The sequence below is a fragment of the Pelobates fuscus genome, chromosome 5, assembly GCF_036172605.1.
Source record: "Pelobates fuscus isolate aPelFus1 chromosome 5, aPelFus1.pri, whole genome shotgun sequence".
Lineage (NCBI taxonomy): Eukaryota > Metazoa > Chordata > Amphibia > Anura > Pelobatidae > Pelobates > Pelobates fuscus.
This window is the reverse complement of record NC_086321.1, coordinates 374,767,993-374,782,869: the sequence shown is the minus strand read 5'-3', so window position 1 is coordinate 374,782,869 and position 14,877 is coordinate 374,767,993. Positions and strand designations below refer to the sequence as shown.

Sequence of the window (14,877 nt, the reverse complement as noted above, 5' to 3'; positions counted from 1 at the left end):
ACGGAAGAGTTGTATGTACGGTTACACGGAAGAGTATTATGTACGGTTACACGGAAGAGTATTATGTATGGTTACACAGAAAAACGTATTGTATGTTTACACAGAAGGATGTTATGTACGGCTGCACAGAAGAGTGTTATGTACAGTTACACAGAAGAAGGTTACGTACAGTCAGGGCCGCCATCAGGGGGTGACAACCATGACGGTTGTCACGGGCCCGGCGGCCCTGGGGGGCCCGGACTGCTCTGGCAGTCCTGGGCCCCACTTTCCCTCCCTGCACACATAGATAGCGAATATCGCTATCTATGTGTGCAGCCGCGGGCCTCCAGCTCCCTGTTACCGCAGAGGGGGCCCAGGCAGCACACAGCTTCTTCTCTCTTGTAATAACTCTCGCGAGACCCGGGTCTTGCGAGAGTTATTGGAACAGAGGAGAGAAGAGAAGCTGTGTGCTGCCTGGGCCCCCTCTGCGGTAAAGGGGAGCCGGGGGCCCCCCCACCGGACCACCAGGGATCATGGAATCTCCCCCCTCCCTGGACAAGGTAAGCAGGGAGGGGGGAGAAACATAATTAGATTTAAAAAAAAAAAATATGTAAAAAATTTTCCCCCGTCCTTTGAGTCCCACCGGGTGGCCCATGCACTTAGGGCCACCCGGAGGGCTTGTATCAGCAGGGGCCCGGTCGGGCGCTCTTTCCCCCCATGACCGGGCCCCTTGCTTTCCGGCAGCCGGCTGGGAGGGAGTGAGGATGGGGGATCCTCACTCCCATCATCCTCAGGCACCACACTGGACCCCAGGGAATCCACCCTCCAGCAAAAGGTAGGAAACTGGAGGGTGGGTTTAAAAATGTACATTTTACATGTGTGTCAGTATGTCTGTGTGTCAGTATGTCTGTTTGTCTGTGTGTCAATATATCTGTCTGTGTGTCTGTATATGTCTGTTTGTCTGTGTGTCAGTATGTCTGTTTGTCTGTGTGTCTGTGTGTCAATATATCTGTGTGTCAGTAGGTCTGTCTGTGTGTCAAAATATTTGTGTGTGTGTCAGTATGTCTATGTGTGTGTCAGTATGTCTGTCAGTGCATGTGCATGCATGTGTCAGTCTCTGTATGTGTCTGTGTGTGTCAGTATATGTGCCTGGATGTGTCAGTATTTCTCAGTGTATATGGGTGTCAGTGTGTCTGTCAGTGTGTGTGTGTGTGTGTGTCAGTATCTCGGTCAGTGTATGTGCCTGTGTGTGGGTGTCAGTATTTCTGTCAGTGTATGTGTGTCAGTATGTTGATCAGTGTGTGTGTCAGTATGTCTGTATATAAGCCTGTGTGTGTCTGTCAGTACGTCTACCAGTGTATGTGTCTGTGTGTGTCAATATATGTACCTGTGTGTCAGTATGTCTGTCAGTGTATGTGCCTGCTTATCTGTATGTAGTCAGTGTATGTATCTGTGTATCTGCTTGTGTGTCAGAGTATGTACCTGTGCATCTGAGCTGCAGCTTTATATACAAATACACCCCTCCATTCAAACTTCAACACTACATACAAGCACACTCCTACATTCAAAAACAAACACTACACATAAATGCACACTTGCATTCAAACTCCAGTACCACATACAAACACATTAACACAAACATACTTCATACAAACACATGCTTACATTCAAACACACAAAACAGTGCTAAATACAACCCTGCAAGCATGGGAAATTGGTAGAGCCCCACCTGTCAAAGCATTGTTAGAGTTGCACGACAGATGGGGTTCTACCTTTAGTCCAATCTTGCAATTGGGTGTCCCAAAAAAATTCATTCTATTTAATGCTGCCACTGCATTGGGATGGATGCCGTGATTGCATACCAGGGAGTGAGGGGCGACGGCGGCAGGGCCCAGGGGGCCCAAGCAAGCGATTGCCCAGGGTCCAGTCGTTATTAAAGACGGCCCTGCACACACACACTGCATACACTGACACAACACACACTGCATACACTGACACAACACACACTCTGCATACACTAACACAACACACACTGCATACACTAACACAACACACACTGCATACACTGACACAACACACTCTGCATACACTGACACAACACACTCTGCATACACTGACACAACACACTCTGCATACACTGACACGACACACTCTGCATACACTGACACAAGACACACTCTGCATACACTGACACAAGACACACTCTGCATACACTGACACAAGACACACTCTGCATACACTGACACAAGACACACTCTGCATACACTGACACAAGACACACTCTGCAAACACTGATACAAGACACACTCTGCAAACACTGACACAAGACACACTCTGCAAACACTGACACAAGACACACTCTGCAAACACTGACACAAGACACACTCTGCAAACACTGACACAAGACACACTCTGCAAACACTGACACAAGACACACTCTGCAAACACTGACACAACACACACTCTGCAAACACTGACACAACACACACTGCATACACTAATACAATACACACACTGCATACACTAATACAATACACACACTGCATACACTAATACAATACACACACTGCATTCACTAATACAACATGCACTCTGCATACACTACACACTAACACACTCACTGCATCCACTATACTGACACACACTCTGCATTCACTACACTAACACACACTCTGCATTCACTACACATGAACACTCTGCATTCACTACACTAACACACACTCTGCATCCGCTACACATTAACACACACTCTGCATCCGCTACACATTAACACACACTCTGCATCGGCTACACATTAACACACTCTGCATTCACTACACCCTAACACACACTCTGCATTTATTACACCCTAACACACACTCTGCATTTATTACACCCTAACACACACTCTGCATTTATTACACCCTAACACACACTCTGCATTTATTACACCCTAACACACACTCTGCATTTATTACACACTAACACACACTCTGCATTTATTACACACTAACACACACTCTGCATTTATTACACACTAACACACACTCTGCATTTATTACACACTAACACACACTCTGCATTCACTAAACTATGCACACACTCTGGATTCACTATACTGACACACACTCTGCATTCACTACACTAACATACACTCTGCATTAACTGTACACACAGCATCCACTACACAAACATCCTGTATTCACAGTACACACACTACATCCACCATAAATTGAAACACTCTGCATTCACTATACACAGACACTGCGTCTAATACACACACTACATCCACTACAGACACCGCATCCACTAAACACATTTCATATAGTACATACAAACACTACATCCACTACACAAACACACACTACATCCACTACTCAAACACACTCTATGTTCACTATAGACACTGCATCCGCTACACAAACACACACTCTGCATTCACTGCACAAACAGTATCTAATACACACACACACTACATCCATTACACACATTCTAATTTACTTCCACCATACACACCACATTCAGTCCTGCATCATTGTCAGCGGACTAGGTAGGGCGTGGGCGGGCCCGGGAGGGAGGGGGGCCAGACCTTGTGCTTGTCAGGGGCCCCAAAATTTCTGATGGCAGCCCTGCGTACAGTTACACAGAAGAAGGTTACGTACAGTTCAACAGAAGAGTGTTATTTACAGGTACACAGAAGTGTGTTATGTGCTATTAATCTTAAGAAGTGTTATGTACATCTTAACTGAAGAGCGAAAGGTATATTTTATCGGAAGAATGGAATGCGCAGTTCCTCACCTGTACATCTCTGAAGGTCCTGACTTGTCTGTGCCTTAGGACTTGGCCGGCTTTGTCCGTGCCTTACTGATTGGCCTGCTTTGTCTGTGCCCCATTGATTGGCCTGCTCTGCCTGTGCCTTATTGATTGGCCTGCTTTGTCTGTGCCCCATTTATCTGGCCTGTGCGGTCTGTGCCAGAATGTCTGCATACCAAGCCTACTGACACATACTCACGCTTGTGCATTGCATGCGCTGCCCAACTTGCCTCGGTCACTATATGGGGTGCTGCCCCTATCTCCCTGCCGGTGACAATTGTCCTCTATACTCCTTGAGGTCGCTTTGCCTGGGACCGCTGCACAGGAGAACAGCGCAGACAATGACTACTATGGCAGTGACTGCCTCCGTGGAATTAGGCTTCAGCCAGGGTCATCCCTTAAGCTTATCAGGAGAGTAACGCTAGAGGGCCCACCTTTAAAAAGGCAGGCGACTTGAATGAGTCAGACTCTCCTAGAGGAGAGCAGGCGAGGGTACATAAGCGCTACTGGAAGGGTGAAGGCCCTGAACCAGTGACTTGATTGAGTCAGACTCTCCTTGAGGAGAGCAGGTAAGTGCGCATGAGCGCTACCGGTAGGGTGAATGCCCTGAACCAGGCTCCCGGAAAGATAAGACTCCGAGGAGCAGCTAACCCCTCTGCAATCGGGCAGACGGCCCTGCCTATATGGCGCGGGGGAGGTGATGACCACCGGACGCGGCAGTGACCACCTTCTTAAAAAGGCAGCCGACTTGGAGGAGTCAGACTCTCCGAGTGGAGAGCAGGCAAGGGCGCATAAACACTATGGGTAGGGTGAAGGCCTGGAACCAGAAAGATTAGACTCCGGAGAAGTGTCTAGCCCTGATATGATCGACCTTGATGGCCAGACGACACTGCCTATGTGGCGCAGGGGTGAAGGTTCCCGTAACCCCCCCCACCGTGGCCGCCCTAGCTGAATGGCGGGCGGAGCGGTTCCCCTCGGAGGGAGAGGACGATGGGGGTGTGGATTATGATGATGGCCCCTAGTGGCATCATGAGATGTAGAACAAAGTCCACTACAGGGGCCCCGACGACCTTGGAAGAAGAGGTCGTCTCATCGATCGCCTTAAACGAACCCCTGTTCGACCCTCGATCCATTGCTCATCTGGTTTCTTTGGAATGGTCTCTGCCCGATCACCTAGCACCATTGGTGCGTTTCTGGGCCCATAGACCGCTGGCTTGAGAAGCCCGCAGGATAATTTGAGCGGTATTCCCAGCCGGGCTCCCGAACAAAGTAGCCGCAAACCCAGATTTAGACCCCGATGGGGCACTGCGGTTTTGCTGGTTAAGCACCTGTCTAATATTCAGGAGATCCTGAGTGTGGCCCACTGCAGTGATATACTATTAAGTCCGCACTGGCAAGCCAATTGTTCTCCGCTACATGAGTGAGTTGTGCTAGCGGAACATACGAGGAAGTATAAGAGGTGTCCTTTTTTACATGGAAATACTTCACAGAGGTTTATCTCAGCTCCAACCCATACCTTTTATAGGGGATTGGACCCTTGACCCGGAATTTCACACTTGCCTCCACTTTCGGATGACATCCCAGACGGGGCCCCGAGTCTGGGGTGGCAGACGACCCTATCCTAAACGCAGTTTGGGCCACTGGAGGTGCTTGGGATAAAGGGATCTGAGCCCCTCGGAGTCCCGGCACCAGTCTACGAATGAACGTATATTCATTAGTTACTGTGAATTAGACGCGGCCCTCGAGAAACTTCTAGGGACCGTGGGGCCCAGTACTGGTAAGGTGGCCTCTATTTTCTCCCTGGTGAGATAGGTATCTTGTGCATCAGTCATTTGGGTGACAATACAACCTGGTTGGCAGGTTGGGAGGAATTGAGGACATTCAGGAATACCAGAACTATCTGAAGAGATCTTTCTCGTTTTCCACGCGTTGGGACCCGGACGGGACCCTTCATCGATATAGGACATCTTGCTGGACGGGCTTGCCGGACCCCCTGCGAGGTACCTCCCAGACTGAAAGGTCAGACGCTCCCTGCGTTTTCCCTTGTTAGAGTCCCTGGATTTCGTTTTTTTTTTTTTTAACCAGGGAAATATCGACCTCCTCTACATCTCAAAGAGTGGAGTCCTGGAGGGCGGATTGGACGCCCCCTACACTCTCCTCTGCCCGAGTTCTTGTAATTTTCTCTGGGAGGACCCGGCGTCAAGACTTTAGTCCACGGAGGAGGACCCATCAGGCCCTGACCAGTTCGGCTGGATGACGGACCCGTTTGCTCAGCGATAGACGCTTCCCTCCAGAAGTGTTCGACACGGAGACGCGGACGAGTCTCCTCCATTTGTTTGGTCTCAGGACCTTTCTACAGGTGCCTCAGTCTGCTGGTACTTTGGAATTATGATCTCCGTTTCGGCAGAGTCGAACCTAGTTCCTGGATTCCCTGGACCCTTGTGCCTTTGATATCGGGGATTGTGAGACTTTGTTCTGCATGGAAACCCTGACGTAGTTGGGCCTGGTATGGATCTCCTAATTTTGCTACCGCTTTTACAGGGTTCAGGTATTGTTCGGTCACTTTATTACTGGGGACTGCCATATTAATTAGATTAGGTAGCGCGTACGACTGTTGTCGGCGGGCCTCGCTCTGCTTAGAATTCCCTTTACGATTCCTGAGGACTGGTATTCATCTCCCCAGGGGGTACACACATTTTTGTCATGCTCCTATGCTGGGTTCGGTCAGGTTTTGCCCATTCACTGATTCTGAATTTATTTCAGTTATTATACCTTGTTTTTCTTTCAGATGGGTTCGGCGGTTCGGACCTTAGTTGTCAATCAGCCTTAGTCAGACCCAAGGGTCATATTCTTACTTTGGTAGTGCTCCCACCTTTAGGCGGTGTTCGACGTCACCGTTTGTTTAAATGGTTCTTCCCTTTTTCTCGCCCTTCATGTACCGCTTTGTTGTGATTGGTATTGGCGGGGCGTATAGTTTTTTTCGGTTCACTTCAGTCCGTAATACGGCAACTTCAGGTACCGACATGGCGGGCGTTTGTCTTCAAGACATTGTACGCTTTCCTGTTATGAGGAGCTATCTTCAGAGTTTAGGTTGGTACGGCGGATCGTGTTTCTTTGGTCTTTGCTGTCCGAGCGTTAAAACAGCAAATATGAAGCCTCCTGTCATGCTATAAAATTGTATATTATACTAGCTTTAGTGTAACTATAATCTTAATTTTATTAATGACAGGAGGCAAATATTTCCCTCCCAGTTTCTCCCTCCCCTTGTTGTTTGTTGGTTTGACTGACTTGTTGTTTATTCACCTGGTCTGCTGGGCTAGGTTGGTTATCTGGGGGAGTTGGGGTTTATCTGGGATATGGTACCGTCAGTATTTTATGATGGTGATTCAGGTTTTTTCACTATCTGAGATATTATACCATCAGTATTTCCGATGGGGATTCATGTTTTCTCAGTACATTTCATTCGCTAATCAGTGCTTTCGACTCTGTTTATCTTGTTTCAGTTTAATGGTTTGGCTACAGTTCTTAGATCCGACTACTCTACAGGATAAGGGTCAAGGCTTCACTCACTGGTTCCACGGTTTCAAGTTCGCATGGCATTCATCGTTGTTATGTTTGTTTCTCCTGTTATTGTATTTGTGGTGTATTGTTCATGTACTTTATTTGTCGCAGCGTGAAAGAGGAAATAGTTAGTTGGGAGAAGCCTTTTATAGATTCCTTTTTTTTGTTTGTCTCTGGTGTTTTTATCTCTATGTTAATGTGCTGCTGTGGAGTTCTAGTAAAGAGAGACTTAAGCAAATATTCGCCTCCTGTCATTAATAAAATTAAGATTATAGTTACACTAAAGCTAGTATAATCTACAATTACGCCTTAACACACATATAGCGCAAATTCAAGGTTTTGTTTACGTTTTGATTTGATCACAACTTGTACAACTGGCTCAGTGCTTAACGGGTTAAATATTAAAACATTTTTGCATGAAATAAATCAAATAATTACATAATCCTTTATTGCAGAATGCACAGGTGAGAATCTCACTGGAGGCATCAAAATGGTTTGCTGTAATTAACTTTAACTTCTTAAGGTAACCACAATTTACATTTACAATTTTGAGTTTGGTAAAAATTAAACATAATAAAACATAATATGTGTCTAGGTCCAAACTGCAACATTCTCTAGTTATGTGACACCTGATTTTAGCAACTAATTTATATACTGAGAAAACAAAGGGTTATTCAGTGGTCGCTTCTGCTGAGTTCTTCTGATTTCAGCAGGACTTACAAGGTTTTTAAGCAAACTTATTAGAAATTGGTTCTTTCCTCAGTTCTGAAGGATCTTGTAGATCACCATCATTTAACGGTATCCTAACTCCTTTCAAAGTTTAGTGTAAGAGAGTTGAAACTAAATGAATCTTGATAAATGCATGAATTGATAGTGTTTGAATTTTTCAGCTAATGATTAACATTTGACTAAATGTGATGAAAATACTGATCATGGATCTAGTAAGATTCCCATAAAGAAGGCCTCCTCTAGTTAAAACATGTTAAGATTGAAGTGAAACAGCTCCTCTTAGTTAGAAGCAGTTTGTCAATTCATACCACTTGCTTTATGTTTATGATGTAATTTTATTTGTTTATTTCTAAAAATGTATTTCCTTTCACAGTGATTTACAACTAAACAATAAATCTACACGCAGCAGTTCTGTTAGCTCTAATGTAAGTATTCAGTTAATGAACATGTGACAAAACTGGCCCTTACATGGAAATCTAGATAATCAAAAGCTTTTTTTTTAATACATTTGGAGATCTCTATCCGCCAACCGGGTGCCTCTGCCAATTAATGCTCCTGGTGCTTACAGCACTCCACCAGACACCATCAACACTGTAGTCCCCACTTCCAGAGATTCAGCTCGGTCAGGGTCTCGCTGTCCTCCACCTACCTTGGACCCAAGACCATGATCCAGCTTCCAGTGTGTAGACCTCTCCTCCAAGAGTGCTCTTAAAAGAGCAAGTGATTATAATCCCAGGGGAGTATAGTGATATAGCAATCCCCAGGGTAGATACAGCCATTTCTCCCACACCTGAGAGGACACTCTATGTTGAGGGGAAGCAGAAACTCCTTTAATGGTAGCCACAACTGGCCTTATATGCAAGTCCCCGTGCAGGGGCACACCTCTGGACCTAAGAGTAAACCACAGTAGAAACAAATACAAAACCCATGGAAACCCAACAAATGTTACATCACCTGATAGCCCCCATCTAGATTTCCATGGAAGTCATATTTTGACAATCCCCACATGAGGCTCCTGCCCAAAAGAGTTCCATTAATTCAGGCTCTGCGGTCGGTAATACCCAATATAGTCCAAAATAATGAACGTAACAGTTCGTGGGTAAATTCCGTCTATGCCTCTCATTCAGGAGCTTCTTCACACCGAACGACGCTCTTCTCATAAGAACGCCACCGAACATACTTGGAGATGGAAGTCCCAGCGGTGTTCATGCCGGCGAGTGTCCGATTTATAGTTCCACGCACTCGACGACCCAACACCGCTGCATGTGTTTGCGGCTAAAAGATGGCCGCCACCACGTGTTCACATATACGAACGACGGCCACCCAATAACCACTTAGAACATTGCGGTTAAGGTGTTGATAGGGGTCAAGAGTCAACAAGCGGCACACGAGTTCTGGGTGGTCGGTCCGTTCAGCAGTTTATTCGGTATACGAAAAACCTTAGTCTGATCCGTTCGGCAAGTCCCAAATACCAAACCATACAAGTACAAAAGGCACAAACAATGTCAAGGTTTATCACAGCGGCCATAGTCCTGGGGCAAGAGGCTGGCAAGCAAGCCCTTACAAGAACCAGCCACCACACTTGGGTCAACAGTTTAACTTATATATATATATATATATATAGTGACTCAAAGATATGAAAAAGCTATTAATTTAGAACAGATGTATTGAACTCCATGTCCCTTAATGCTTTGCTTGCATTATGCCTGTCAGAGCAATATGGGAGTGTAATGGATCGCCTGGCACCCCGACTGGGTACCTCCGTTAAAGGATGCTCCTAGCGTTTCCTGAGGACTCCAAGCACTCTGGCAGACACCACAATCACCGAATCTGAGAAGCATATAAATCCTCTCAAGCCACTGAATGCTGTAGACAGTTGAATAGGAACCATACGAATAGGTTTGCACTCCTAGTAGTCAAACTGGAACAGCATGCAATAAATCCTCAACCAATAATGAGACGACACTTCACTTTGAGGGTTAAACAGGAACTCAAGATTTATTCACACACTATAAAGGATTCTCCCATGCAAGGGAGGGATTTACAATCACACAATGGTTACATCCCACAGATTCCCTCCCTTTAGCCTGAGAGGTAATCCAATTATACATACAGTTTAAAACATACTTTTTACCCAACTTTCATAACTCTAAAGCCATACATCACATTCACATACAAATTGCATATTCACAATCAATTCATTCAGGAGAACAACATATTAGAAAAATGGCATGAATCAGACCAGGGGTTCAAAAGTTAGTAAAGTATCTTTTAAAACGCCCTGCCAGCATTGCTTTCCGTCCCAGACCGGTTTCAGAGTCTTCTATTCTGGAGATAATTGAGAAGTAATTCAGTTATCTCCCAAGACAGAGACAAGACTCCATTATGCACATGGTGAGCATTAAAATACTATAAAATACACAAAGTCACATTTTATACATAAAACACAGACATGTCACATATCCCCAGATAGCTGGGATCTGAGCGCACAAAACTATCAAATAGCGCTCAGATCCTATTCACACAGTTCAATTGCCATGGGGCCGAAGTCTTTAACTACACGAATGGGCTCCATGGCATAGCTATCTGGGTTAACACATTCACATAAAGTCGGGTCCATAGTCCAAGGGCGAAAGGCGGGCAAGCAGCCCCCTCCAAGGACACGTGGCGAGGTCGGTTTTGCCACAGGGAGGTGTGTGTTTGTGTGTGTGTTGTATATATTTAAATATAAAGGTTACAGTACCTTACACTCTGGCTTCAAATTCCATGGCAGGGTGCATTACCAGGGCTCCAGTATTCAAATGGTTAAAGGAGTTGGATGCACTCTCGGACTTCCATAAAAAATACCCTTTATTGTAGCATTTAAAACAAGATCAACATTTCAGTCCTCTTGGGGACTTTCATCAGGATATATATATATATATATATATATATCTATCCAGGAAAAGGAGCGCACTCACAGGTCTTGATATCAAAGCGTTTAACATAGAAACATAGAATGTGACGGCAGATAAGAACCATTCGGCCCATCTAGTCTGCCCAATTTTCTAAATACTTTCATTAGTCCCTGGCCTTATCTTATAGTTAGGATACCCTTATGCTATCCCACGCATGCTTAAACTCCTTTACTGTGTTAACCTCTACCACTTCAGATGGAAGGCTATTCAATGCATCCACTACCCTCTCAGTAAAGTAATACTTCCTGGTATTATTTTTAAACCTTTGCCCCTCTAATTTAAGACTGTCCTCTTGTTGTGGTAGTTTTTCATCTTTTAAATATAGTCTCCTCCTTTACTGTGTTGATTCCCTTTATGTATTTAAATGTTTCTATCATCCCCCCTGTCTCGTCTTTCCTCCAAGCTATACATGTTAAGATCCTTTAACCTTTCCTGGTAAGATTTATCCTGCAATCCATGAACCAGTTTAGTAGCCCTTCTTTGAACTCTCTCTAAGGTATCAATATCCTTCTGAAGATATGGTCTCCAGTACTGTGTACAGTACTCCAAGTGAGGTCTCACCAGTGTTCTGTACAATGGCATGAGCACTTCCCTCTTTCTACTGCTAATACCTCTCCCTATACAACCAAGCATTCTGCTAGCATTTCCTGCTGCTCTATTACATTGTCTGCCTACCTTTAAATCATCAGAAATAATCACCCCTAAATCCCTTTCCTCAGATATTGAGGTTAGGAGTCTATCAAATATTCTGTACTCTGCCCTTGGGTTTTTATGTCCAAGATGCATTATCTTGCACTTATCCACATTAAATGTCAGTTGCCACAACTCTGACCATTTTTCTAGTTTACCTAAATCATTTGCCATTTGGCTTATCCCTCCTGGAACATCAACCCTGTTACATATCTTAGTATCATCCGCAAAAAGACATACCTTACCATCAAGACCTTCTGCAATATCACTAATAAAAATATTAAAGAGAATGGGTCCAAGTACAGATCCCTGAGGTACCCCACAGCTCAAACTCGGCCTTTTATGCACAGACCCCCAGCATTGGGGTCTCCATTCAAAATCACACAGACTCCTCCCGGGCATTCCTGTGTCTGGGAGATGATGGATCAAAATGTGGTAACTTGATTATCTCTCAGTTACAGGAAACCTGAAGCACCAAATAAAACCGTCATATTTCACAGGAACTCCACAAGTCTTAGAACCCTGAACTGTTCAAATAGCACTCAGATCCATTCAGTAGAACAGAATCGCCATTTGGGTAAAGTTCTGACCACTTTTGGGGGCTCCTGTGCGAACACTAATGAATGCACCCACTGGCTTTTATGGAGTGAATGCTCCCCCCAGTCGGTAGTTTCTATCTCCCTAAAGTTGTTTACCTAGCTGGTCGGGAAGTGGGACGGGCAGCGGTACAAACTTTGCCCAGGTTCACTGACTCACATGGCTGAAAAGGTTCCAGGCGTTCGACAAAGTACCGCTTCCTGTGTTCGGGAGACAAAAGGGCCGCCATTCACTGGAACACTTGCATTTGTTTATACATATGTCGGCCACCCAGTGAAAGCACTTGAGCTAATTACTTGATTGCAATTAACAGCCAAGGGTGGTCGGTGTTTCAGGAGGTATAAAAGGGATCATAAATCGTCCATTCGGGGAACTAACAAGGGGGTACGGACAATCGAACAGAAAGGGAATGCATCTGATACACACAGCAGGTGGGGAAGTGGGGGAGGGGGTAGAAGGCTTTTAGCTGGTCCTCTCATTCTTGAAAGCTCTGGGGTTCCCAGCTGTGCCGCTGCACTTGCAAGAAGATCCTTAACCCATCATTGCACACACTCAGAAACACGCAATGCATCCCTTAGACACACAGAAACACACAATGCAATCCTTACACACAGAAACACAGAGTGCATCCCTAACACACACGCAATGCATCCCTTACAGACAAAAACACACAAAGCATCTCTTACACACAGAAACTCACAATTCATCCCTTACACACACAAACCATCCCTTACACCAAGCATGTCAAACTTGCGGCCCACAATGAAAATATTTTGGGGCCGCAAGTTTGCGATGATTACTAAGGCAGAGTAGGCATCTGAACTCCTTACATTGCTGGTGCCTAGTCTGCTCAAATTTACCCGGTACCGTCTGTGGAGGAGAGGTCCTTGGTGGCGATGACGCAGCTCAGTTTTCCTGCTTCTCACTGCTCCCTCGCGCGCGCCCTCTGTAGTGATGCCCGGTGCCGGATTATGATGTCATATCCAGCACCCAGCATCACAAAACTGCGCGTGTGAGGAAGCAGTTAGGGTCAGGAAGACTGAGCTCCTGAGAGAAGTGGCCCCACACCAGCTCTCAAAGGTAGGGAGCAATAAATCAGATTATGTTGGTGTATGCAAGAATGTGGAAAAGTGTGTGTCTGTCAGAGTGTGTATGTGTCTGTCAGAGTGTGTGTGTGTCTGTCAGAGTGTGTGTGTGTGTGTGTGTCAGAGTGTGTGTGTGTGTGTGTCAGAGTGTGTGTGTGTGTCAGAGAGTGTGTGTGTATGTGAGTCCGTCAGAGTGTGTGTGTCTGTCTGTCAGAGTGTGTGTGTTGGTCAGTGTTGCGATGGCCGCGGCTGGACAGTGGAGGACCTGGGGGTGCACGGAGGCACGCTATGCCACGTCACATTCCGACGTGACATCAAGGTTCTCCACCTTCACAGGTTTATAGGGAGTAGCGGAAGGATCCGCTTTGGCACAGGGTGCGGACGGTGCCATTGGGGGTATACCAGAGGCTGGACTCCAGAGCCGGATACAAGCAGCGACAATGTCAGTTGAGGCTGCTTGTTGGCTAATATTGAGGGTATTTTTTTTTTTTTTAAATAAGGGGCGGGTTTAGTACGGGGGGGGGTGCAGGGGTTTAGTAGAGGAGGGGGGATATGGATTTAGTATAGAGGGAAGACAGGGATTAAGTATAGAGAGGGAGGGACTGGAAATTAGTACAGAGGGGACTGGTATTTAGTACAGAGGATTTTTTTTTTTATATACTGTTCAAAACAAACCTAGATTTCTATGAAAATTTAAGGTGGGTTTTGATTTTTTTTGTGGCCCACATGAACTGAAATCTTTATGTAGCTCGTGCTAGCCTTTTAGTTTGACATGCTTGCCTTACACACACATACCATGAATACCTTACACACATATACACTGACAGAGAAACACACAATGCATCCCATACACAAAGTCAAACATAATCCATCCCTTACACATACACACAAGCACACAATGCATCCCTTACACACACTGAAACACACATGGCATCCCTTGCGCACACAGACACAAAAACACAGGATTCATCCCTTACACACAAACACACAATACATCCCATGCACACACAGAGAAACACACAATGCATCCCTTATACGCTACACACAGAGAAACACAGAATATTGTTCCACATATTGCTTACTTTTTTGAAAGATATATATATATATACATATACACATATTACAAAGAAAAGTGCATTTTAATTAATATTAATGTTATCTTCTTTTCTTGCATGTTTCCAGGAACTTGTCCAATCTTTAGTTAACACAAATCTGCCAAACCTTGTGAAGAATATGCCATCTCGTAAGTATATCTGTGTTTCCTATACAAATCACTAGACACTAAAATAAAGTTAATAAAAATGTTTTACACAGGTTAATGATAATAAAAAAAAAAAAACCATATCTCTATCTACTTTCAGGGGGGCAGCAAATAAAATCCACACCCCAATCGCCCTGGCAAATGCCTTGCCAGTCTCTTGTTAGGGCCCCCCGGGGCTGGCAGCGGCTGCACTGATCCTCCTGTTCAGCTCCCTCATACGCTCCGC

At 45.3% G+C, this 14,877-nt stretch overlaps 1 protein-coding gene across 1 annotated transcript in view; it reads left to right on the top strand.

Moving 5' to 3' along the window:
- The window catches only part of LOC134610453 (uncharacterized), a 113,992-nt gene that overhangs the window by 59,537 nt on the left and 39,578 nt on the right, over window positions 1-14,877 (top strand). The window contains exons 7-8 of the mRNA XM_063453417.1: window positions 8,435-8,486; window positions 14,573-14,633. Of these exons, the coding sequence (XP_063309487.1) occupies window positions 8,435-8,486; window positions 14,573-14,633 (113 nt within the window). The remainder of the gene's footprint in view (window positions 1-8,434; window positions 8,487-14,572; window positions 14,634-14,877) is intronic.